General features: G+C 45.5%; 1 protein-coding gene across 2 annotated transcripts in view; it reads left to right on the forward strand.

The window, feature by feature from the left end:
• ATP1A3 (ATPase Na+/K+ transporting subunit alpha 3) overlaps positions 1–26917 on the forward strand; it is a 128156-nt gene that overhangs the window by 97414 nt on the left and 3825 nt on the right. For both annotated transcript variants that reach the window (XM_063942367.1, XM_063942368.1), the window contains 7 exons: positions 12400–12550; positions 14882–15050; positions 15143–15297; positions 15587–15710; positions 17128–17273; positions 17405–17535; positions 19562–19663. In XM_063942367.1, the coding sequence (XP_063798437.1) occupies positions 12400–12550; positions 14882–15050; positions 15143–15297; positions 15587–15710; positions 17128–17273; positions 17405–17535; positions 19562–19663 (978 nt within the window). The remainder of the gene's footprint in view (positions 1–12399; positions 12551–14881; positions 15051–15142; positions 15298–15586; positions 15711–17127; positions 17274–17404; positions 17536–19561; positions 19664–26917) is intronic.

The following is a 26917-nucleotide window of genomic DNA, read 5'->3' on the forward strand; positions in this document are numbered from 1 at the left end:
CTGGAGGGCAAACATGTCCCCAGCACTGCTCGCCACTCTTTGTTGGTGAGTTCTGTTGAGTTTCCTAGTTCTTTAACAAACCTTTGACATGCTACTAGATTTTTCCTAGGATCAGGAAATTCAGACATAATTGATCTCAATTCGGTCCGGGACCAGAGACAGCGCATTGCACTGTCCTTGACGGGAATGATTCCCTGATCGTCAGTCTTCCCATTGGGGACTGCGATCACCCTGACCGGATCAAACTCAACTACATCATTTTGTGTTGATCTTACAATATGGGGTACATCTGTTTGTGCGTGATAGAAAACATTGTACGTACCTGTGGACACGACCTCACCTGACCCTCCGTTAGGGGGTTTGATTATTGCCTTTACCGATTTGGTCGCGTCCACCTGGATGTCTTGTAGGATGGCTTCTGGAAGAGGTGCCGACATTGTTCTGGGCTCACTTTCTTGTTTGTATTCCTGAGGGAAGTTTGACATGGGGTGCAACTTGCATAGGTTAATAGTTGTACATTTAACAGTATTACAATTATCATTGTTACATTTATTACACTTATTCTTATCATCTATACTACAGTTGCTAAGAGCGTTTTTATTGTTCAACCTTGTGCTTTTCTCCGCAACCATAATCCTCTCCATTGCCATGTCTCTCCTCTCAAGATAAGAGTCAGATAAGTCAATTAAATCTCTTTGCAATTCACTTTCCTGTTGCCATAACTGCAAATAATCATAATGTTTGATTCGTCTCTTTGCTGGTTCAATGAGACCTATCCTTCTCCTTAGATTCAGTAACACTTCTGTGCTGAAGCTACCTACTCTTGGGAATTTCTCCCCGTCATGTACTGTCATTCTCTCCCATTCATCACATAAAATTTCTGTGTGACTTCCGTACTTTTCACACATTACGTACCTTGCCGACCCGACTGGCCGGTTTATAGAATCAACCCGAACCGAGGTTGATCGCCCCCTTCCTGAACAACTGGCCCCCATAATCTGCAGGTGTTACGGAACCTTACAAAAAACCAAGATATTCACGATAGGTTGGCGGTGAAGTGTACCGAGCACCTCACTCACTCGCCCACGCCGACCAATACGACCTGATCACACTGACATAGTGCTGGCGTACTCGACCCAGGGCCCCTATTAACCTCTGTTTACTGGAAAATGCGAGTGTGATCCGAAGAGCATTAACCCTTTCCAGTAAAGGTGTGGTCGTTAGATAGTTCCTGAGTGACCAGCGAACTTCCCTTTTTAAAAATAAAAAATTACACAAATCACGTTAGAATGTACAAATAGCGTTTATGACCTTCGTACACAAATAGTACCGGTCAGGTTTACTAATGCACACAATTACGTGCGGTACAATCGTTCAGCACATAAGCAACTAATCTTATGTACGGAGCGACCAGTGGAATCGAAAATTGCGGCTGCGAATTCCTTCAGCGAGCTTGTATGGCCTATATGGGTGTGTGCACCAACCTTTTTTTCGGTGTAGTGCCTGTGGACTCTATAGCGGACTTCCTTGTCTGCTGTACCTAGACCTCCTGGTCTGCTACAGTATGACCTCCTGGTCTGCTATACTCTAAATGCTCAAATTTTATGTTTAACCAAGGATGCCTCCCTAGCCACCGTGCATGTCACTTACACGTATGTACCTCACGAGAACTCGGTGATTTCTTTTGGTTCAATCCTCAAAATTGTAAAAACACACTCACTCACCACATATACACTTTTGTTTCTATTTCTATTTCTGCGCAGAAATTTCTCTTTAGACCAGATGTGTTACAAATTAGGAGAAGGATCTGTTAATTTAAATTTCGAATTTAAAAATAGATTTGCGCTACTTATCGCCTGTTGCGTTACTTATCGCTTGTTGCGCTATTTATCGCTTGTTGCGCTATTTATCGCTTGTTGCGCTATTTAAAAAAACAACACTATCATGTGGCCTGAGTTACGTGGGCATACCCAGACGCTCCGTTGCGTAATTTACGCTGCGTGCGTCGGCCTTTGCGTACGCGAGTCTCTCCCTTTGTTAGAGACACGTGTACACCAAACCACTGTCCACCGCAACACAACTAACACGTTTTATCAATGTAGATGATCCTTTATCATCTACCGCGCACCACACTGACTTCGCCTTGTCTCTCAGGCAGAGCTGTGTGTTTGTCTATACTTTAACTATATTACCTTTACTCTTAAACTATGAAATAGCGGCAAATCTCTCAGTACGTTTCTCAATTTATACAATGGCAAACAGGAGAGTGATATATGAAAATACACGAATGAAAAGAAATGCAGATATGCGTGCGTGTGTACGCAAGACAGAAATAAACAGTTTTAAAAAGACACTATTGTTTTGTTCTTACCTCCGGTCCCGGATTCCTTCAGCACCCTTTACTAAGTGAAGCAGACGCTTATCCAAACAGCACTACAAGGAATATGACCTCCCGCCTTTTGCTGCTGGATAATGTCTGCTGAAATTACCTAGTGCAGATATGTGAAGGACGGGCGAGCCGCCAATTGACAAAGCCAAATATTTGTCTTATATAAAACCCTTTGTGAGGTCTAAGAACACTGTACGCTATTTACGTATGTAGTACCGTAAGGGTACGCTCGATGCGTAACGATCACTTAGCCGTGGTCGAGACGCTCAAGCGTCACGTTCGCTCACGGCCGAGAGATCACAGGCAGGCACGCTATTGGCTGCCGACTAACGTAATGATTCGCTATAGCGTAACGGACGCTGTATCGGGAGCGGGCTGCTCGAGCGATACAGATGCTCACGAGAATACGCTGTTGGTATCGGGCACACTTATAGGTGAGCGACTACCGTAATGCTACGCTATCAGCGTAGCGGACGCTCGAGACCACGAGGAGATCACGAGCGGCGCAGACGCTCACAATGTTAAACCTTTATATCTAAACCATAAACAATGTAATATGCTGTAAAACCTTAGTGTAGAGATAGGGTGTAGATGCAACACAGTGTAACCTTATTAACTTAAAAGCTGTTTGAGCGTCACCGACGCTCTGAGAATACTTAACACTATAAGAAATACACAGATACCTGGGCTTAGGGTCCAACGCCTAATATATATATATTATGAATGATATACTTGCAAAAGAAATTAACACAATACAAGTCATACACTACAATATAACATAGACTACCTAACCAGATAACTACACGGGAAATACAATACAATACAATTACGTTTTAAGGGAAAATAAGAGAGAAAGAGGAGAAGAGAGAGAGAGAGAAATGGAGAGAAATGGTCCACAATAACAGTAAGAACAATATAGTTGCGGAGAAACACTTACGCACAAGGGGAACGATCGCATGCGCCTCTGGACATCCAGCTCCCGATTTTCAGCAATGATAACCGTTGAAGAGTGAGCTGGATGTGATCGGCTTGTCTATTTATGCCCCACACACAATACAATTCAATGGTCCCTACAATCTCATTGTTCATTGGACACAGGAATTCGGCCCTGCACTATAACAAAAGGTCATAGGTTGATTCATACAGGTGGGCTGTGACGATTTCCAACAGCTCAGGTGGGTGGGATACTGGGTTTCCCGCCGCATAGCTAAGTAAGGGTAAATAATAGTAAATGGACATAAACTTCTTATGTCCATAACTATTCGCACGAGCGATTAATCCGCTCCAAACCAACACCGGAATATTGCTAATTAAATACTCTTCCGATGGGTACTAAACACCACTGTATGACTCCTGTTAGACCCTTCGTACAATACAAAGAGCGATCCCTCTGTCCAGGAACATGCTATATTAACTAAACTTTCAGAATCTATCAAAGGGACCATGATCTACAAAATACATTATATAGTGAAAATATGTCACGATTGAGTCGCACGCTACGATCACATAAACTCTACCGTAAATACGCATACCGTGCGCCTGCGGGTGCCCGCGACTGTGAGTATGCGCACGCACGGGAGAGCGTACGCATGCGCAGCGCGGACCTGTATGAGGTGCAAATATGGCAGTGTGTATAGAGATATTTTTCTGACTTTGACAGTAGACACAAGTTACTATTCCCAATTGTAGTCCCCATGGATGGTAATGTATGAAAAAGTTGAAAAAAATGAAACAATAAACGCAAAAAAACTTGTGTCGACCTTTGTCATGTCGATCTTTTGAACCTGTCCACCTTTCGTACCTGCGACCATAAGCACTGTTGACCTTTTGACCATGTCGACCTAATGCCTGTCGACCGTATGGGGACAACCTATTGACTGTCAACTAGGGATGTGCACTTGAAATTTTTCGGGTTTTGTGTTTTGGTTTTGTGTGCGGTTCCGCGGCCGTGTTTTGGGTTCGAACGCGTTTTGGCAAAACCTCACCGAATTTTTTTTGTCGGATTCGGGTGTGTTTTGGATTCGGGTGTTTTTTTCAAAAAACCCTAAAAAACAGCTTAAATCATAGAATTTGGGGGTCATTTTGATCCCAAAGTATTATTAACCTCAAAAACCATAATTTCCACTCATTTTCAGTCTATTCTGAACACGTCACACCTCACAATATTATTTTTAGTCCTAAAATTTGCACAGAGGTCGCTGGATGACTAAGCTCAGCGACCCAAGTGGCCGACACAAACACCTGGCCCATCTAGGAGTGGCACTGCAGTGTCACGCAGGATGGCCCTTCCAAAAAACACTCCCCAAACAGCACATGACGCAAAGAAAAAAAGAGGCGCAATGAGGTAGCTGTGTGACTAAGCTCAACGACCCAAGTGGCCGACACAAACACCTGGCCCATCTAGGAGTGGCACTGCAGTGTCACGCAGGATGGCCCTTCCAAAAAACACTCCCCAAACAGGACATGACGCAAAGAAAAAAAGAGGCGCAATGAGGTAGCTGTGTGACTAAGCTCAACGACCCAAGTGGCCGACACAAACACCTGGCCCATCTAGGAGTGGCACTGCAGTGTCACGCAGGATGGCCCTTCCAAAAAACACTCCCCAAACAGCACATGACGCAAAGAAAAAAAGAGGCGCAATGAGGTAGCTGTGTGACTAAGCTCAGCGACCCAAGTGGCCGACACAAACACCTGGCCCATCTAGGAGTGGCACTGCAGTGTCACGCAGGATGGCCCTTCCAAAAAACACTCCCCAAACAGCACATGATGCAAAGAAAAAAAGAGGCGCAATGAGGTAGCTGTGTGACTAAGCTCAACGACCCAAGTGGCCGACACAAACACCTGGCCCATCTAGGAGTGGCACTGCAGTGTCACGCAGGATGGCCCTTCCAAAAAACACCCCCCAAACAGCACATGACGCAAAGAAAAAAAGAGGCGCAATGAGGTAGCTGTGTGAGTAAGCTAAGCGACCCTAGTGGCCGACACAAACACCTGGCCCATCTAGGAGTGGCACTGCAGTGTCACGCAGGCTGGCCCTTCAAAAAACTACTCCCCAAACAGCACATGACGCAAAGAAAAAAAGAGGCGCAATGAGGTAGCTGTGTGAGTAAGCTAAGCGACCCTAGTGGCCGACACAAACACCTGGCCCATCTTGGAGTGGCACTGCAGTGTCACGCAGGATGGCCCTTCAAAAAACACTCCCCAAACAGCACATGACGCAAAGAAGAAAAAAAAGAGGCGCAATGAGGTAGCTGTGTGAGTAAGCTAAGCGACCCTAGTGGCCGACACAAACACCTGGCCCATCTAGGAGTGGCACTGCAGTGTCACGCAGGATGGCCCTTCAAAAAAATACTCTCCAAACAGCACATGACGCAAAGAAAAATTAAAGAAAAAAGAGGTGCAAGATGGAATTGTCCTTGGGCCCTCCCACCCACCCTTATGTTGTATAAACAGGACATGCACACTTTAACCAACCCATCATTTCAGTGACAGGGTCTGCCACACGACTGTGACTGAAATGACGGGTTGGTTTGGACCCCCAACAAAAAAGAAGCAATCAATCTCTCCTTGCACAAACTGGCTCTACAGAGGCAAGATGTCCACCTCATCATCATCCTCCGATATATCACCGTGTACATCCCCCTCCTCACAGATTATCAATTCGTCCCCACTGGAATCCACCATCTCAGCTCCCTGTGTACTTTGTGGAGGCAATTGCTGCTGGTCAATGTCTCCACGGAGGAATTGATTATAATTCATTTTAATGAACATCATCTTCTCCACATTTTCTGGATGTAACCTCGTACGCCGATTGCTGACAAGGTGAGCGGCGGCACTAAACACTCTTTCGGAGTACACACTTGTGGGAGGGCAACTTAGGTAGAATAAAGCCAGTTTGTGCAAGGGCCTCCAAATTGCCTCTTTTTCCTGCCAGTATAAGTACGGACTGTCTGACGTGCCTACTTGGATGCGGTCACTCATATAATCCTCCACCATTCTTTCAATGTTGAGAGAATCATATGCAGTGCCAGTAGACGACATGTCCGTAATCGTTGGCAGGTCCTTCAGTCCGGACCAGATGTCAGCATCAGCAGTCGCTCCAGACTGCCCTGCATCACCGCCAGCGGGTGGGCTCGGAATTCTGAGCCTTTTCCTCGCACCCCCAGTTGCGGGAGAATGTGAAGGAGGAGATGTTGACAGGTCGCGTTCCGCTTGACTTGACAATTTTGTCACCAGCAGGTCTTTGCACCCCAGCAGACTTGTGTCTGCCGGAAAGAGAGATCCAAGGTAGGTTTTAAATCTAGGATCGAGCACGGTGGCCAAAATGTAGTGCTCTGATTTCAACAGATTGACCACCCGTGAATCCTTGTTAAGCGAATTAAGGGCTCCATCCACAAGTCCCACATGCCTAGCGGAATCGCTCTGTGTTAGCTCCTCCTTCAATGTCTCCAGCTTCTTCTGCAAAAGCCTGATGAGGGGAATGACCTGACTCAGGCTGGCAGTGTCTGAACTGACTTCACGTGTGGCAAGTTCAAAAAGTTGCAGAACCTTGCACAACGTTGAAATCATTCTCCACTGCGCTTGAGACAGGTGCATTCCACCTCCTATATCGTGCTCAGTTGTATAGGCTTGAATGGCCTTTTGCTGCTCCTCCAACCTCTGAAGCATATAGAGGGTTGAATTCCACCTCGTTACCACTTCTTGCTTCAGATGATGGCAGGGCAGGTTCAGGCGTTTTTGGTGTTGCTCCAGTCTTCTGTACGTGGTGCCTGTACGCCGAAAGTGTCCCGCAATTCTTCTGGCCACCGACAGCATCTCTTGCACGCCCCTCTCGTTTTTTAAATAATTCTGCACCACCAAATTCAAGGTATGTGCAAAACATGGGACGTGCTGGAATTTGCCCAGATTTAATGCACACACAATATTGCTGGCGTTGTCCGATGCCACAAATCCACAGGAGAGTCCAATTGGGGTAAGCCATTCCGCGATGATCTTCCTCAGTTGCCGTAAGAGGTTTTCAGCTGTGTGCGTATTCTGGAAACCGGTGATACAAAGTGTAGCCTGCCTAGGAAAGAGTTGGCGTTTGCGAGATGCTGCTACTGGTGCTGCCGCTGCTGTTCTTGCGGCGGGAGTCCAGTGGGCTGTCACAGTCATATAGTCCTGACCCTGCCCTGCTCCACTTGTCCACATGTCCGTGGTTAATTGGACATTGGGTACAACTGCATTTTTTAGGACACTGGTGAGTCTTTTTCTGAGGTCTGTGTACATTTTCGGTATCGCCTGCCTAGAGAAATGGAACCTAGATGGTATTTGGTACCGGGGACACAGTACCTCCAACAAGTCTCTAGTTGCCTCTGCAGTAATGATGGATACCGGAACCACATTTCTCACCGCCCAGGATGCAAAGGCCTCAGTTATCCGCTTTGCAGCAGGATGACTGCTGTGATATTTCATCTTCCTCGCAAAGGACTGTTGGACAGTCAATTGCTTGGTGGAAGTAGTAAAAGTGGTCTTACGAGTACGACTTCCCCTCTGGGATGACCATCGACTCCCAGCAGCAACAACAGCAGCGCCAGCAGCAGTAGGCGTTACACGCAAGGATGCATCGGAGGAATCCCAGGCAGGAGAGGACTCGTCATAATTGCCAGTGACATGGCCTGCAGGACTATTGGCATTCCTGGGGAAGGAGGAAATTGACACTGAGGGAGTTGGTGGGGTGGTTTGCGTGAGCTTGGTTACAAGAGGAAGGGATTTACTGGTCAGTGGACTGCTTCCGCTGTCGCCCAAAGTTTTTGAACTTGTCACTGACTTATTATGAATGCGCTGCAGGTGACGTATAAGGGAGGATGTTCCGAGGTGGTTAACGTCCTTACCCCTACTTATTACAGCTTGACAAAGGCAACACACTGTAGGTGGTATACAATTATGGATGGACGAGCGACTGCCGACACAGAGGTAGCTACAGCCGTGGACTACCGTACTGTGTCTGCTGCTAATATAGACTGGATGATAATGAGATAAAATTAAAATATATATATATATATCACACTAGTACTGCAGCCGGACAGGTATATATTATGTAATGACGGACCTGCTGGACACTGTCTGTCAGCACTGCAGACTCCTAAAGTAAGCTACTAGTATCAAGAAGATAGAAAAAAAAAAACCACGGGTAGGTGGTATACAATTATGGATGGACGAGCGACTGCCGACACAGACGTAGCTACAGCCGTGGACTACCGTACTGTGTCTGCTGCTAATATAGACTGGATGATAATGAGACAATCACAATATACTGGTGGTCAGCAGACAATCACAATATACTGGTGGTCAGTGGTCACTGGTCAGTCACACTGGCAGTGGCACTCTGGCAGCAAAAGTGTGCACTGTACTTAAAATATGTACTCCTGCTATAACTGCTCCCCAGTCTCCCCCACAATTAAGCTGTGTGAGCAGTGAGAACTCAGCACAGTCAGATAATGATATACAGTATTACATATGATGCAGCACACTGGGCTGAGCACAGATATGGTATGTGACTGTGTCACACTGTGTATCGTTTTTTTTTCAGGCAGAGAACGGATTAATTAAACTGGTGGTGGTCACTGGTCACTGGTCACACTATCAGCAAGTAGTACTCCGTCCTAAGCAGACAATCACGTATAAGGGAGGATGTTCCGAGGTGGTTAACGTCCTTACCCCTACTTATTACAGCTTGACAAAGGCAACACACGGCTTGACAAATGTTGTCCGCATTTCTGTTGAAATACTTCCACACCGAAGAGCTGATTTTTTTGGTATTTTCACCAGGCATGTCAATGGCCATATTCCTCCCACGGACAACAGGTGTCTCCCCGGGTGCCTGACTTAAACAAACCACCTCACCATCAGAATCCTCCTTGTCAATTTCCTCCCCAGCGCCAGCAACACCCATATCCTCCTCATCCTGGTGTACTTCAACACTGACATCTTCAATCTGACTATCAGGAACTGGACTGCGGGTGCTCCTTCCAGCACTTGCAGGGGGCGTGCAAATGGTGGAAGGCGCATGCTCTTCACGTCCAGTGTTGGGAAGGTCAGGCATCGCAACCGACACAATTGGACTCTCCTTGTGGATTTGGGATTTCGAAGAACGCACAGTTCTTTGCTGTGCTTTTGCCAGCTTGAGTCTTTTCATTTTTCTAGCGAGAGGCTGAGTGCTTCCATCCTCATGTGAAGCTGAACCACTAGCCATGAACATAGGCCAGGGCCTCAGCCGTTCCTTGCCACTCCGTGTGGTAAATGGCATATTGGCAAGTTTACGCTTCTCCTCCGACAATTTTATTTTAGATTTTTGAGTCCTTTTTTTACTGATATTTGGTGTTTTGGATTTTACATGCTCTGTACTATGACATTGGGCATCGGCCTTGGCAGACGACGTTGATGGAATTTCATCGTCTCGGCCATGACTAGTGGCAGCAGCTTCAGCACGAGGTGGAAGTGGATCTTGATCTTTCCCTATTTTTGGAACCTCAACATTTTTGTTCTCCATATTTTAATAGGCACAACTAAAAGGCACCTCAGGTAAACAATGGAGATGGATGGATACTAGTATACTTATGGATGACGAGCGACTGCCGACACAGAGGTAGCTACAGCCGTGGACTACCGTACTGTGTCTGCTGCTAATATAGACTGGATGATAATGAGATAAAATTAAAATATATATATATATATCACACTAGTACTGCAGCCGGACAGGTATATATTATGTAATGACGGACCTGCTGGACACTGTCTGTCAGCACTGCAGACTCCTAAAGTAAGCTACTAGTATCAAGAAGATAGAAAAAAAAAAAAAACACGGGTAGGTGGTATACAATTATGGATGGACGAGCGACTGCCGACACAGAGGTAGCTACAGCCGTGGACTACCGTACTGTGTCTGCTGCTAATATAGACTGGATGATAATGAGATAAAATTTAAATATATATATATATATCACACTAGTACTGCAGCCGGACAGGTATATATTATGTAATGACGGACCTGCTGGACACTGTCTGTCAGCACTGCAGACTCCTAAAGTAAGCTACTAGTATCAAGAAGATAGAAAAAAAAAACCCACGGGTAGGTGGTATACAATTATGGATGGACGAGCGACTGCCGACACAGACGTAGCTACAGCCGTGGACTACCGTACTGTGTCTGCTGCTAATATAGACTGGATGATAATGAGATAAAATTAAAATATATATATATCACACTAGTACTGCAGCCGGACAGGTATATATTATGTAATGACGGACCTGCTGGACACTGTCTGCAGAATGCGTTTATAAAAACACCACACGACGAGTGTTTAACTTTTTCAGGCAGACAATCACAATATACTGGTGGTCAGCAGACAATCACAATATACTGGTGGTCAGTGGTCACTGGTCAGTCACACTGGCAGTGGCACTCTGGCAGCAAAAGTGTGCACTGTACTTAAAATATGTACTCCTGCTATAACTGCTCCCCAGTCTCCCCCACAATTAAGCTGTGTGAGCAGTGAGCACTCAGCACAGTCAGATAATGATATACAGTATTACATATGATGCAGCACACTGGGCTGAGCACAGATATGGTATGTGACTGTGTCACACTGTGTATCGTTTTTTTTTCAGGCAGAGAACGGATTAATTAAACTGGTGGTGGTCACTGGTCACTGGTCACACTATCAGCAAGTAGTACTCCGTCCTAAGCAGACAATCACAATATACTGGTGGTCAGTGTGGTCACTGGTCAGTCACACTGGCAGTGTGGCACTCTGGCAGCAAAAGTGTGCACTGTACTTAAAATATATTATTTATGTACTCCTGCTCTAACTGCTCCCCAGTCTCCCCCACAATTAAGCTGTGTGAGCAGTGAACACTCAGCACAGTCAGATATACAGTATTACATATGATGATGCAGCACACTGAGGCTGAGCACAGATATGGTATGTGACTGTGTCACACTGTGTATCGTTTTTTTTCAGGCAGAGAACGGATTAATTAAACTGGTGGTCAATGGTCACTGGTCACACTATCAGCAAGTAGTAGTACTCCAGTCCTAATATGCTCCCCAAAATTAGTAAATAGTGTCTCTAACTCTCTACTCTCTTCTCTATAAACGGAGAGGACGCCAGCCACGTCCTCTCCCTATCAATCTCAATGCACGTGTGAAAAATGGCGGCGACGCGCGGCTCCTTATATAGAATCCGAGTCTCGCGATAGAATCCGAGCCTCGCGAGAATCCGACAGCGGGATGATGACGTTCGGGCGCGCTCGGGTTAACCGAGCAAGGCGGGAGGATCCGAGCCTGCTCGGCCCCGTGTAAAAAAAGCTGAAGTTCGGCGGGTTCGGATTCCGAGAAACCGAACCCGTTCATCACTACTGTCAACCTAATTAGGGGTGACCTATCATCCGGATACAGTAATTAAAAATTATAATTGAGACAGCCTGTTTCCTCTGAAAGTCTGACGTCATTGGACCAAGCTAGCGTGGCCTCTGCGCAAAACTACGCCTGAAAGTATTTTAAATTCTCAAATGAACATGTTCTATGGCTAATCAATATTTCAAAACAAGTTTAGAATTGTTCCTACCATAGATACCGTGTGTAAGCACAATCCCAGCCATCATCTTCAATAGGATGTCACCTTTATCTCCTTCTAACCTTTCTTTATCATGTTCCTCTAGGTTTATGGGTAGGTAGCTTCATCTTCCCTTTTGGTTGTAGGACTACAAGACTTGTAGGTCCACTTGTATTTCCCCAATAGCTGGAGAACCTCAGCTTGTTTAAGCTTGCTTGCGGCTGACAGCTGTTAAGCTTCTTCCTAATGTGTGTGCTCCTTTAACACGTGGGTATTACTGCTGGAACAGATGCACATCATTTGTAAGACAAATTCTGGTTACATGACGTAATAAAATGACAATACGATGGAATGAAACTGTGGAATTGGTTGTCTTCATGTACAGTAGCTCATGTGTGTTTGTTGTTTCACTAGGGATGCTAAGGCCTGTGTAATCCATGGGACAGACCTGAAAGACTTTAGCAGTGAGCAAATAGACGAGATCCTGGAGAACCATACAGAGATTGTCTTTGCCCGCACATCGCCCCAGCAGAAACTCATCATTGTGGAAGGCTGCCAGCGCCAGGTGAGTGTGCTACTACTCAAATCTAATAGGCACATTCAGTCGTAGCTCAAGCGAAACGCGTGAAGGATATATGTGGAGGTGCTAACCAAACTGGATACAGACCTATATGGCAAATACCTTACTATATTGGAATGCCAGTGAATTGTATTCTCTATTGTATTATATTTTGTATGCTTTATTAAGGTACTTATGTGAAGAAGACAATTAAAAACAATAACATCTCATAATGGACAAATAACAATGATATTTGCCCAGACCTGATGTGCTCTGTGTAAACCAGAATTTTTGTACCCACCATGTAAACTGGTCTCTGAATAACTAAGGGTTCCCAAGATGAGCATATACACACAATTATTTATACACAGAATTATTCCATATACACACACTTATTTATACACAGAATTATTCCATATACACACACTTATTTATACACAGAATTATTCCATATACACACACTTATTTATACACAGAATTATTCCATATACACGCAATTATTTATACACATATTCCATATACACACAATTATTTATACACATAATTATTCCATATACACACAATTATTTATACACCTGTTTATTCCATATACACACTTATTTATACACATAATTATTCCATATACACACAATTATTTATAAACAGAATTATTCCATATACACGCAATTATTTGTACACATATTCCATATACACACATTTATTTATACACATAATTATTTATACACAATTATTCCATATACACACTTATTTATACACATAATTATTTATACACAATTATTCCATATACACACTTATTTATACACATAATTATTTATACACAGAATGATTCCATATACACGCAATTATTTATACACATATTCCATATACACACAATTATTTATAAACAGAATTATTCCATATACACACACTTATTTATACACAGAATTATTTATACACAGAATTATTCCATATACACGCAATTATTTATACACATATTCCATATACACACAATTATTTATACACAGAATTATTCCATATACACACACTTATTTATACACATAATTATTCCATATATGCACACTTATTTATACACAGATTAGTTCCATATACACGCAATTATTTATACACATATTCCATATACACACAATTATTTATACACATTGGCCCTCATAACGAGTTGTTTGCTCGCTAGCTGCTTTTAGCAGCATTGCACACGCTAGGCCGCCGCCCTCTGGGAGTGTATCTTAGCTTAGCAGAATTGCGAACGAAAGATTAGCAGAATTGCTACTAAAAATTTTCATGCAGTTTCTGAGTAGCTCCAGACCTACTCCTAGATTGCGATCACCTCAGTCTGTTTAGTTCCTGGTTTGACGTCACAAACAAGCCCTGCGTTCGGCCAGCCACTCCCCCGTTTCTCCAGACACTCCCGCGTTTATCCCTGACACGCCTGCGTTTTTTAGCACACTCCCAGAAAACGCTCAGTTACCACCCAGAAACGCCCCTTTCCTGTCAATCACTCACCAATCAGCAGTGCGACTGAAAAGCGCCGCAGGATCAACAGCAAAACTGCTAAGTTTTTAGTAAAATAACTAAGCGCATGCGCGCTGCGTACAATGCGCATGCGCATTTAGCAACAAATCGCAGCATAGCGAAAATCGGCAACAAGCGAACAACTCGAATGACCCCCCATAATTATTCCATATACACACAATTATTTATAACCACGGCTACTCTAACCCTTTTAGGAAATCCCTATTGTTTTCATCAGAATGTTTCCCCAAAAAAACAAATTCCTATAATGTTCCCTAATCTTTATAATGTGCACTAGGTATTCAAAATGGGGGACGATATTATCTTGCCACAGTATTTTTAGTGCCATAATGTAGCTAACTAAATATAGCGCAAGAATACCTCTCATTGCTCACACCTAACTTGCATGGGATTAAATGCGTATATTCCCCCATATGCAGCACTATACATCCCTATGTGAGTGCACAGCCTCTGCAGATCCTATGCCAGGAAACTTGTCCAGTTCTACATAGCAGCTACAGCAACACGCACTCTCTGAAGTCTGTCTGTGTGAGAGCTCCCTGTTACTGCTCAGTTGTGCCCCTTCAATCGCAAGTGGAGATCATGCGACTAATCTATGCCTTGTACGACTCAGCATCGTTCATACTTTCGTGTGCTTGGTTCCGGAGCACGAGCAGTACAGAAACACACAAAATGCACTCCACAAACAGGCGTACATTATAACTACATTTCCTTCTCTAGTCTGCAGACGCTATACCCCGTAAGAAAACCCCAGCAACTGGTACACTTATTACTACCAGTCTCACTCGTGCACTTCTCTCTCTCCAGGGTGCCATTGTAGCTGTCACAGGTGATGGTGTGAATGACTCCCCTGCTCTGAAGAAGGCTGATATTGGTGTGGCGATGGGTATTGCGGGATCAGATGTTTCTAAACAGGCAGCTGATATGATTCTGCTGGATGATAATTTTGCCTCCATCGTCACTGGTGTGGAAGAAGGTGAGAAGAGACTGCAATGTATCACACAATAGTTTGAGCAGGTATAGTAAGGTGCTGCATCCATACCTATGAATAACGCTGTCTGTTCACAGGTCGCCTTATCTTTGACAACCTAAAGAAGTCCATCGCCTACACCCTGACCAGTAACATCCCAGAGATCACCCCCTTCCTGCTCTTCATTATGGCCAATATCCCTCTGCCCTTGGGCACCATCACCATTCTGTGCATTGATCTGGGTACCGACATGGTGAGTAGGAAAGAGGATGGTCCCATGTGTTACGAGGTTAGAACCCCTTGGAGAAGAGAATGTTGAAACGGCCAATCATAGCTCAGAGCTATAAATCCTTATTGTGTTCAACTTTAAAAGGACCAGAGTGATTAATTAAAATTTCTGCAAATGATTTGATCATCAATTGGATGATATGATTGTAAACATTATTGTTTCATGTATGAGAATTGATCGGCTATTCATGGACTGATGGAATGTACTACAAACATTATATAAGGTTTATATCAAGAATATCATTTCTTTCTAGGTTCCTGCCATCTCCCTTGCATACGAAGCAGCCGAAAGTGACATCATGAAGCGTCAACCAAGAAACCCCCGTACAGACAAACTGGTGAATGAGAGATTGATCAGCATGGCATACGGGCAGATTGGTGAGCGGAGTCATTGTATAAGGAGTTACTACCGACATATATTTACAGTGCATCCGGAAAGCATTTACAGCGCTTCACTTTTTTCCACATTTTGTTATGTTACAACCTTATTCCAAAATGGAATAAATTCATTTTTTTCCCTCAAAATTCTACACACAATACCCCATAATGACAACCAGGGGCGCTTTAAGAGAGTAGAAGACCTGTGTGCTGCCTCCTTCGTATGGGCCTCCTCCTCTCTGCAGAAGCACTGTAGAGTCTAAGCACTAGAGGGCTCAGACTCTACTGCGCATGCGCAGATCTCTAGGAAAATGGCGCGGCGGCCATTATCACTGAGATTTCTCTAGTGCGCATGCGCAGAACTCCGTGAAAATGGCCCTGCGCCATTTTCACTGGGTTTTAACAGCGTCGGCGCGGGACTCCGGAGGGGCATACTTGCCTACCTGACCCTCTCCATGAGGGAGAAAATGCTCTGTTCCTGGACTTTCCTGGTAATGTATGATGGCCATCACCTGTGGTGAGCTAGTTAATTGATAAGAAAGGCGTTTCACCACAGATGATGGCAATCATACATTACCAGGAAGGTCCAGGAGCAGAGCATTTTCTCCCTCATGGAGAGGGTCAGGTAGGCAAGTATGCGGAGGGGTGAGTATTAAAAAAAATGGGTGCAGTGGGTCCGGTGTGGGCCCCCTCTGGACTCAGGGGCCCATGTGTACTGCACACACTGCACCCACTATAGAAACGCCACTGATGACAACGTGAAAAAAGTTTTTTTTAGATTTTTGCAAATTCATTAAAAATAAAAAACTCACATGTACTTAAGTATTCACAGCCTTTGCCATGAAGCTCAAAATTGAGCTCAGGGGCATCCTGTTTCCACTGATCATCCTTGAGATGTTCCTACAGCTTAACTGGAGTCCACCTGTAGTAAATTCAGTTGATTGGACATGATTTGGAAAGGCACACACCTGTCTATATAAGGTCCCACACTTGGCAGTGCATGTCTGAGCACAAACCAAGCATTAAGTTAAAGGAATTGTCTGTAGACCTCCGAGACAGGATTGTCTCGAGGCACAAATCTGGGGGAGGGTACAGAAAAATATCTGCTGCTTTGAAGGTCCCAGTGAGCGCAGTGGCCTCCATCATCCATAAATGGAAGAAGTTCGCAACCACCAGGACTCTTCCTTTATTTTTAATAAACTTGCAAAAAAACTATTTTCATGTTGTCATTATGGGGTATTGTGTGTAGAACATTGAGGAAAAAAATTAATTTATTTAATTTTGGAACAAGGCTGTAGCATAACAAAATGTGGAAAAAGTGAAGCGCTGTGAATACTTTCCAGACGCACTGTATATAACAATGATGAAGCATCTCAGTGATCACCATTGGTATCTTTGTACCTATCTCTTACTTTAGGTATGATCCAGGCTCTCGGTGGCTTCTTCTCGTACTTTGTCATTCTGGCAGAAAATGGTTTCTTGCCATCTCACTTGGTTGGCATTCGGCTACATTGGGATGACAGAACTACGAATGACCTGGAAGACAGCTACGGCCAACAGTGGGTGAGTTACCATCCTTCTCTGTCCGCCGGAAGTGTGTTCTGGGGATCTGTAGGAGACTGCATAGGAAAAGATGTGGACAATAAGATGCTCTCCACCTTCAAGTCTCTGATCTTTCTCTCCTTGTACTTTAGACCTATGAGCAGCGCAAGATTGTGGAGTTCACATGTCACACAGCCTTTTTCGTCAGTATTGTGGTTGTACAGTGGGCTGATGTTATCATCTGCAAAACCAGGAGAAACTCTGTGTTCCAGCAGGGCATGAAGTAAGATATAGAACTCCCGAGGAGAAAGGACAGAAGTGTCCTCATACAGCTAGCCCTTCCTGTGCCTTGTGAAGCAGCGTCCGAGGCCGATGCGCATCCCCCCCCCCCTTCCCCATTTTCTGTGACGCTGGCCCCAGTCACCAGCATCAGGGCCAATGATGCTGCAGAGTTGGGGCACTGCAAGCTACATCACAGCCCCGGATCTGCACACTCGCAGTGCAAATCCTGCACAGATACAAATATACATCAGCTTTTTTGTTGTAAAGAAATCGTTATGAAGTCGCAGATTAAGATGCATAGTTTAAGAAAAAGTTGCACAATGCGTGAAGTCACAAAGTCAATGATGCGCTAAATGGGGTCTAATTGGTGCAGGGTAAGGACAGGTGTATGTGGACACAGGTTATGTCCAGAGACAACTACTATCATGACAATTACATGTGGTAGCAGCAAATAAACATTTACCATCAGGGTACAACCTTTCTAAACTATACAGGATATTTATTATTACTAATAGGCGTCATAAGGGTTCTGTAGCGCCCGTACAAGGGTACAAAACTGATAATTACAGACTAATTCAGTAGATACATTCACATAGGCACATAGGGTGCAGTTCACAGTCTGTAGGGATTATGGGTAGACACCGTGGGAGGCGAGGGCACAGCAGGGACCTGCAGAGTTAGGTAGATAGATAGAAGTTCATATATCATTATTATCGGTTATTATATAGTGACACCATGTTACACAGTGCTGTACAGAGAATGTTGATCATTGACATCAGCCTCTGTCTCATTGGTGCTTATGCTCTAAATTCCCTGACACACAAGCACAGGCACTCACTAGAGTATGGGGGGTCATTCTGAGTTTGTCACTCGCTAGCTACTTTTAGCAGCCGGGCAAACGCATAGTCGCCGCCCACAGGGGAGTGTATTTTCGCTTTGCAGGAGTGCGAACGCCTGTGCAGCTTAGTGGTACAAAAACATTTTGTGCAAAACAAGACCGGCCCTGTAGTTACATATTCTGTGCGATGATTGCAGCGACCAAGGTCCCGGAATTGATGTCAGACACCCGCCCTGCAAACGCTTGGACACGCCTGCGTTTTCCCAAACACTCCCAGAAAACGGTCAGTTGACACCCATAAATGCCCTCTTCCTGTCAATCTCCTTGCGAACGGCTGTGCGAATGGAATCTTCGCTAGATCCAGTGCACAGCAGCGATGCTCTTTGTGCCCGTACGACGCGCGTGCGCATTGCGGCGCATACGTATGCGCAGTTTTGCCGTGTTTTGCCATTTTTTACCTGGTCGCTGCGCTGCGAACATCGGCAGTGAGCGATCAACTCGGAATGACCCCCTATATTTGAAGTCAGCAGACATTTTTTGGAGTGTGGAAGGAAGCTAGAGTGCCCAGAAGAAAGAAACAGACACAAAAACAGACGGATAGGGTCCTGTTTGGGAATTGAACTCATGACCTCAGCATTGTGAAGCAGTATTGCGGAACCACTGTGCAGCCATGCTGCCCCAGTGGGTTAATGGTTAATATTCAATAAACCAAAGGCAATCTGCATAAAAGTGAAAATGAGCATCCACTTCACTATCTGGCTGGAAAGCAACAGTCCGCACATGGCCACATGGGAATATACTATATCCTGTAAATAACAGGCCAGAAGTATTTAGTGAAGTATATAAATTGAATGTTTACATAGAGATTTACTAAAAATTCTAAAAATGGAAATGTAGAGGTGTTGCCTATAGCAACCAAACAGATTGTAGCTTGAATTTATGTAGAATATTTTTAGGAAAGGATAAGCTAGAATCTTTAGAAGTGTTAGTAAAAGACGTCAGACCGTCCAATCACAATGTTTCTGTGAGTACTGGTCATTTAGCGGCACTGAATCACGTAATGTCTTCACATCCGTTCCGTATATGAATACCAGAAGAGTTCTAGGAATGCTACACACGTCCTAAATATAAGTATACCGCCTAATGTTATCCTCTTTGTTCCTTCTTTCTTGTGCCTGTCACATTTCAGGAATAAGATCCTTATTTTTGGTCTGTTTGAAGAAACGGCTCTGGCAGCATTCTTATCGTACTGCCCTGGAATGGACATTGCACTGAGAATGTACCCATTGAAGTAAGTATGGGAGAGCGCCCTATGCAAGGGAACAGGAGGGGGGGGGGGAGAGGTTCCTTGCTGGACCACTCCTGCCCTGGTGCTGCTAGTGACACTGGATAGGTTAGAAGAGGGGTGTTCAACATGCGGCAATCTAGCTGCTGTGGAACTACATATCCCAGCATGCTCTGACACAGTTTTGCTATTAAAGCATACTAAAACTGTGGCAGGGTATGGTGGAATGTGTAGTTCTACAGCAGCTGGGTAGCCGCAGGTTGACTACTCCTGGATTTAAGCATAAAATCTGTGGAACAGTGATTTCTAAACCATCACTCTGGGGGTAATTCCAAGTTGATCGCAGCAGGAAATTTTTTAGCAGTTGGGCAAAACCATGTGCACTGCAGGGGATGCAGATATAACATGTGCAGAGAGAGTTAGATTTGGATGGGTTATTTTGTTTCTGTGCAGGGTAAATACTGGCTGCTTTATATTTACACTGCAAATTAGATTGCAGATTGAACACACCCCACCCAAATCTAACTCTCTCTGCACATGTTATATCTGCCTCCCCTGCAGTGCACATGGTTTTGCCCAATTGCTAACAGAATTCCTGCTGCGATCAACTTGGAATTACCCCCTCTGTCCGATGGGACTGTCGTAGTGTCTTGTACATGTCTGAACTTTGGGCATAATTCAGACCTGATCGCAGCAGCAAATTTGTTAGCAAATGGGCAAAATCATGTGCAGTGCAGGTGGGGGAGATATAACATTTGCAGAGAGAGTTAGATTTGGGTGGTTTATTTTGTTTCTGTGCAGGGTAAATACTGGCTGCTTTATTTTTATACTGCAATTTAGATTCAATTTAAACACACTCCACCCAAATCTAACTCTCTCTGCACATGTTATATCTGCCCCCCGTCAGTGCACATGGTTTTGCCCATCTGCTAACAAGTTTGCTGCTACAACCAGATCTGAATTAGGCCCCTTAGTGTAACAAAAGAACCCATTCAAAATAAGAATTTACTTACCGATAATTCTATTTCTCGGAGTCCGTAGTGGATGCTGGGGATCCTGAAAGGACCATGGGGAACAGCGGCTCCGCAGGAGACAGGGCACAAAAGTAAAGCTTTTACAGGTCAGGTGGTGTGTACTGGCTCCTCCCCCTATGACCCTCCTCCAGACTCCAGTTAGGTACTGTGCCCGGACGAGCGTACACAATAAGGGAGGATTTTGAATCCCGGGTAAGACTCATACCAGCCACACCAATCACACCGTACAACTTGTGATCTAAACCCAGTTAACAGTATGATAACAGAGGAGCCTCTGAAAGATGGCTTCCTAAACAATAACCCGAATTAGTTAACAATAACTATGTACAAGTATTGCAGATAATCCGCACTTGGGATGGGCGCCCAGCATCCACTACGGACTCCGAGAAATAGAATTATCGGTAAGTAAATTCTTATTTTCTCTATCGTCCTAAGTGGATGCTGGGGATCCTGAAAGGACCATGGGGATTATACCAAAGCTCCCAAACGGGCGGGAGAGTGCGGATGACTCTGCAGCACCGAATGAGAGAACTCCAGGTCCTCCTTTGCCAGGGTATCAAATTTGTAAAAATTTACAAACGTGTTCTCCCCTGACCACGTAGCTGCTCGGCAGAGTTGTAATGCCGAGACCCCTCGGGCAGCCGCCCAAGATGAGCCCACCTTCCTTGCGGAATGGGCCTTAACAGATTTAGGCTGTGGCAGGCCTGCCACAGAATGTACAAGTTGAATTTTGTTACAAAACCAACGAGCAATCGACTGCTTAGAAGCAGGTGCACCCAACTTGTTGGGTGCATACAGTATAAACAGCGAGTCAGATTTTCTGACTCCAGCCGTCCTTTAAATGTATATTTTTAAGGCTCTGACAACGTCCAACAACTTGGAGTCCTTCAAGTCGTCTGTAGCCGCAGGCACTACAATAGGCTGGTTCAGGTGAAACGCTGATACCACCTTAGGGAGAAAATGCGGACGCGTCCGCAGCTCTGCCCTATGTCGAATGGAAAATTAAATAAGGGCTTTTATAAGACAAAGCCGCCAGTTCAGATACTCTCCCGGCCGAAGCCAGGGCCAGTAACATAGTCACTTTCCATGTGAGATATTTCAAATCCACATTCTTTAGTGGTTCAAACCAATTGGATTTGAGGAAATCTAAAACTACATTTAGATCCCACGGTGCCACCTTAGGCACCACAGGAGGCTGTATATGCAGTACTCCTTTGATAAAAATCTGGACCTCAGGGACTGAGGCCAATTCTTTGTGGAAGAATATTGATAGGGCCGAAATTTGAACCTTAATAGATCCCAATTTGAGACCCATAGACAATCCTGATTGCAGGAAATGTAGGAAAACGACCCAGTTGAAATTCCTCCATCGGAGCACTCCGCTGCTCGCACCACGCAACATATTTTCGCCAAATACGGCGATAATGCTTCGCGGTGACTTCCTTCCTTGCCTTTATCAAGGTAGGAATGACTTCTTCTGGAATGCCTTTTCCTTTTAGGATCTGGCATTCAACGCCATGCCGTCAAACGCAGCCGCGGTAAGTCTTGAAAAAGACAAGGACCCTGCTGAAGCAGGTCCCTTCTCAGAAGTAGAGGCCACGGATCGTCCGTGACCATCTCTTGAAGTTCCGGGTACCAAGTCCTTCTTGGCCAATCCGGAGCCACTAGTCTTACTCCTCTTTGCCGTATAATCCTCAATACCTTTGGTATGAGAGGCAGAGGAGGAAACACATATACCGACTGGTACACCCAAGGTGTTACCAGCGCGTCCACAGCTATTGCCTGCGGATCTCTTGACCTGGCGCAATACCTGTCCAGTGTTTTGTTGAGGCGAGACGCCATCATGTCCACCATTGGTTTTACCCAACGGTTTAATAGCATGTGGAAAACTTCTGGATGAAGTCCCCACTCTCCCGGGTGAAGGTCGTGTCTGCTGAGGAAGTCTGCTTCCCAGTTGTCCACGCCCGGGATGAATACTGCTGACAGTGCTATCACGTGATTCTCCGCCCAGCGAAGGATCCTGGCAGCTTCTGCCATTGCCCTCCTGCTTCTTGTGCCGCCCTGTCTGTTTACATGGGCGACTGCCGTGATGTTGTCCGACTGGATCAACACCGGTCTTCCTTGAAGCAGAGGTTCCGCCTGGCTTAGAGCATTGTAGATTGCTCTTAGTTCCAGAATGCTTATGTGAAGAGACTTTTTCAGGCTCGACCACACTCCCTGGAAATTTCTTCCCTGTGTGACTGCTCCCCAGCCTCTCAGGCTGGCATCCGTGGTCACCAGGATCCAATCCTGTATGCCGAATCTGCGGCCCTCCAATAGATGAGCCTCCTGCAACCACCACAGAAGGGATACCCTTGTCCTCGGCGACAGGGTTATCCGCAGGTGCATCTGAAGATGCGACCCTGACCATTTGTCCAACAGATCCCTTTGCATGGAATCTGCCGAAAGGGATTGCTTCGTAAGAAGCTACCATTTTTTTTTTTTTTTTTTTTTTTTTTTTTCCCAGGACTCTTGTGCATTGATGTACAGACACCTTTCCTGGTTTTAGGAGGTTCCTGACCAGGTCAGATAACTCCTTGGCTTTTTCTTCGGGAAGAAAAACCTTTTTCTGAACTGTGTCCAGAATCATCCCCAGGAACAGCAGACGAGTTGTCGGCATTAATTGGGATTTTGGAATATTCAGAATCCATCCGTGCTGCTTTAGCACCTCTTGAGATAGTGCTAAACCCATCTCTAGCTGTTCTCTGGACCTTGCCCTTATTAGGAGATCGTCCAAGTATGGGATAATTAATACGCCTTTTCTTCGAAGAAGAAATATTATCTCGGCCATTACCTTTGTAAAGACCCGAGGTGCCGTGGACAAACCAAACGGCAGCGTCTGAAACTGATAGTGACAGTTTTGTACAACGAACCTGAGGTACCCCTGGTGTGAGGGGTAATTGGAACGTGGAGATACGCATCCTTGATGTCCAAGGATACCATAAAGTCCCCTTCTTCCAGGTTCGCTATCACTGCTCTGAGTGACTCCATCTTGAACTTGAACTTCTTTATGTATAGGTTCAAGGACTTCAGATTTAGAATAGGCCTTACCGAGCCATCCGGCTTCGGTACCACAAATAGAGTGGAATAATACCCCTTCCCTTGTTGTAGAAGAGGTACCTTGACTATCACCTGCTGAGAATACAGCTTGTGAATGGCTTCCAAAACCGTCTCCCTTTCTGAGGGGGACGTTGGTAAAGCAGACTTCAGGAAACGGCGAGGTGGCTCTGTCTCTAATTTCAACCTGTACCCCTGAGATATTATCTGCAGGATCCAGGGATTTACCTGCGAGTGAGCCCACTGCGCGCTGTAATTTTTGAGACGACCGCCTACCGCCCCCGAGTCCGCTTGCGAAGCCCCAGCGTCATGCTGAGGCTTTTGTAGAAGCCGGGGAGGGCTTCTGTTCCTGGGAAGGAGCTGCCTGTTGCTGTTTCTTCCCTCGTCCTCTGCCTCGTGGCAGATATGAATAGCCCTTTGCTCTCTTATTTTTAAAGGAACGAAAGGGCTGCGGTTGAAAGGTCGGTGCCTTTTTCTGTTGGGGAGTGACTTGAGGTAGAAAGGTGGATTTCCCGGCCGTAGCCGTGGCCACCAAATCCGATAGACCGACCTCAAATAACTCCTCTACGCATCGCCTGTCCACTGTCGTGTCCATAAAGCTCTTCTGGCCGAAATGGACATAGCACTTACCCGTGATGCCAGTGTGCAGATATCTCTCTGTGCATCACGCATATAAAGAAATGCATCCTTTATTTGTTCTAACGACAGTAAAATATTGTCCCTGTCCAGGGTATCAATATTTTCGATCAGGGACTCTGACCAAACTACCCCAGCACTGCACATCCAGGCAGTCGCAATAGCTGGTCGTAGTATAACACCTGCATGTGTGTATATACCTTTTTGGATATTTTCCATCCTCCTATCTGATGGATCTTTAAGTGCGTCCGTCTCAGGAGAGGGTAACGCCACTTGTTTTGATAAGCGTGTTAGCGCTTTGTCCACCCTAGGAGGTGTTTCCCAGCGCTCCCTAACCTCTGGCGGGAAAGGGTATAAAGCCAATAACTTCTTTGAAATTAGCAGTTTTTTATCGGGGCACCCCACGCTTCATCACACACGTCATTTAATTCTTCTGATTCGGTAAAAACTACTGGTAGTTTTTTCACACCCCACATAATACCCTGTTTAGTGGTACCTGTAGTATCAGCTAAATGTAACATCTCCTTTATTGCCAAAATCATATAACGTGTGGCCCTACTGGAAAATACGGTTGATTCGTCACCTTCACCACCGGAATCAGTGCCTGTGTCTGGGTCTGTGTCGACCGACTGAGGCAAGGGACGTTTTACAGCCCCTGACGGTGTTTGAGGCGCCTGGACAGACACTAATTGAGTGTCCGGCCGCCTCATGTCGGCAAACGACTGCTTAAGCGAGTTGACGCTATCCCGTAATTCCACAAATAAAGGCATCCATTCTGGTGTCGACCCCCTAGGAGGTGACATCCTCATATTTGGCAATTGCTCCGCCTCCACACCAATAACGTCCTCATACATGTCGACACACACGTACCGACACACAGCAGACACACAGGGAATGCTCTATACGAAGACAGGACCCACCAGCCCTTTGGGGAGACAGAGGGAGAGTCTGCCAGCACACACCAAAAAGCGCTATATATGACAGGGATAGCCTTATGATTAAGTGCTCCCTTATAGCTGCTTTTATATTAATATATTGCCATTTATTCTGCCCCCCCTCTCTGTTATACCCTGTTTCTGTAGTGCAGTGCAGGGGAGAGACCTGGGAGCCTTCCTGACCAGCGGAGCTGTGACAGAAAATGGCGCCGTGTGCTGAGGAGATAGGCCCCGCCCCTTTTTCGGCGGGCTCGTCTCCCGCTATTTAGTACATTTAGGCAGGGGTAAATATCTCCATATAGCCTCTGGGGCTATATGTGAGGTATTTTTAGCCTTTTTAAAGGTTTTCATTTGCCTCCCAGGGCGCCCCCCCCCAGCGCCCTGCACCCTCAGTGACTGCCGTGTGAAGTGTGCTGAGAGGAAAATGGCGCACAGCTGCAGTGCTGTGCGCTACCTTAAGAAGACTGCAGGAGTCTTCAGCCGCCGATTCTGGACCTCTTCTTGCTTCAGCATCTGTGAGGGGGCCGGCGGCGTGGCTCCGGTGACCATCCAGGCTGTACCTGTGATCGTCCCTCTGGAGCTTCATGTCCAGTAGCCAAGAAGCCAATCCATCCTGCACGCAGGTGAGTTCACTTCTTCTCCCCTCTGTCCCTCGTTGCAGTGATCCTGTTGCCAGCAGGAATCACTGTAAAATAAAAAACCTAAGCTAAACTCTCTAAGCAGCTCTTTATGAGAGCCACCTAGAATTGCACCCTTCTCGGCCGGGCACAAAAATCTAACTGGAGTCTGGAGGAGGGTCATAGGGGGAGGAGCCAGTACACACCACCTGACCTGTAAAAGCTTTACTTTTGTGCCCTGTCTCCTGCGGAGCCGCTGTTCCCCATGGTCCTTTCAGGATCCCCAGCATCCACTTAGGACGATAGAGAAAAGATTTTAATAGAAAAACAAGAATCACATTTGAAATTACAGTTAAATATTTTCAATATATGAGGATGGTTCAATAAGTAAGGTAACTGGACCTCTCATTGTGTAAATGTATTCAACTCGCACATATATGTATAATCAATAGCATGGGCTTGGTACAGATTATATTTCCACGTAGTCCCCATACTTGTGTAAGCATTTGTTCCAATGGTACACCAAGGCATCTATACCAGATAGAGGGGAAATCAGTGTCAAGCGCCTGAAGCCAGGACATGACGGCTTGCTGAACTTCACCGCAGGTTGCGAATCGCCTTCCACCCAGGCGCTACTACAACTCAAATACATCTGTCCTCCTGTATGAGGCCTTCAATGCAGCACATATTGTCACTCGTAGTGGACATGTTTGGCCGGCGAGATCGCTGCTCACCTTGAATGTCTGTCCTGCCGGAATCAAAGGCCGCGCACCAAACCCAAACCTGTTTCCGTGACATGACGTAATCACCGTACACCTCAATGAATTCAAGCTGCTCATTTGATCTTTAGACGCAAAAATCTGATCACACTACGCACCTCAATGTGTGACCATGTTTTTGCCAGCCCCGCCATCGTGCACCTGATGCTGGTACAGTATGACT

This window comes from Pseudophryne corroboree, chromosome 10 (genome assembly GCF_028390025.1).
Source record: "Pseudophryne corroboree isolate aPseCor3 chromosome 10, aPseCor3.hap2, whole genome shotgun sequence".
NCBI lineage: Eukaryota > Metazoa > Chordata > Amphibia > Anura > Myobatrachidae > Pseudophryne > Pseudophryne corroboree.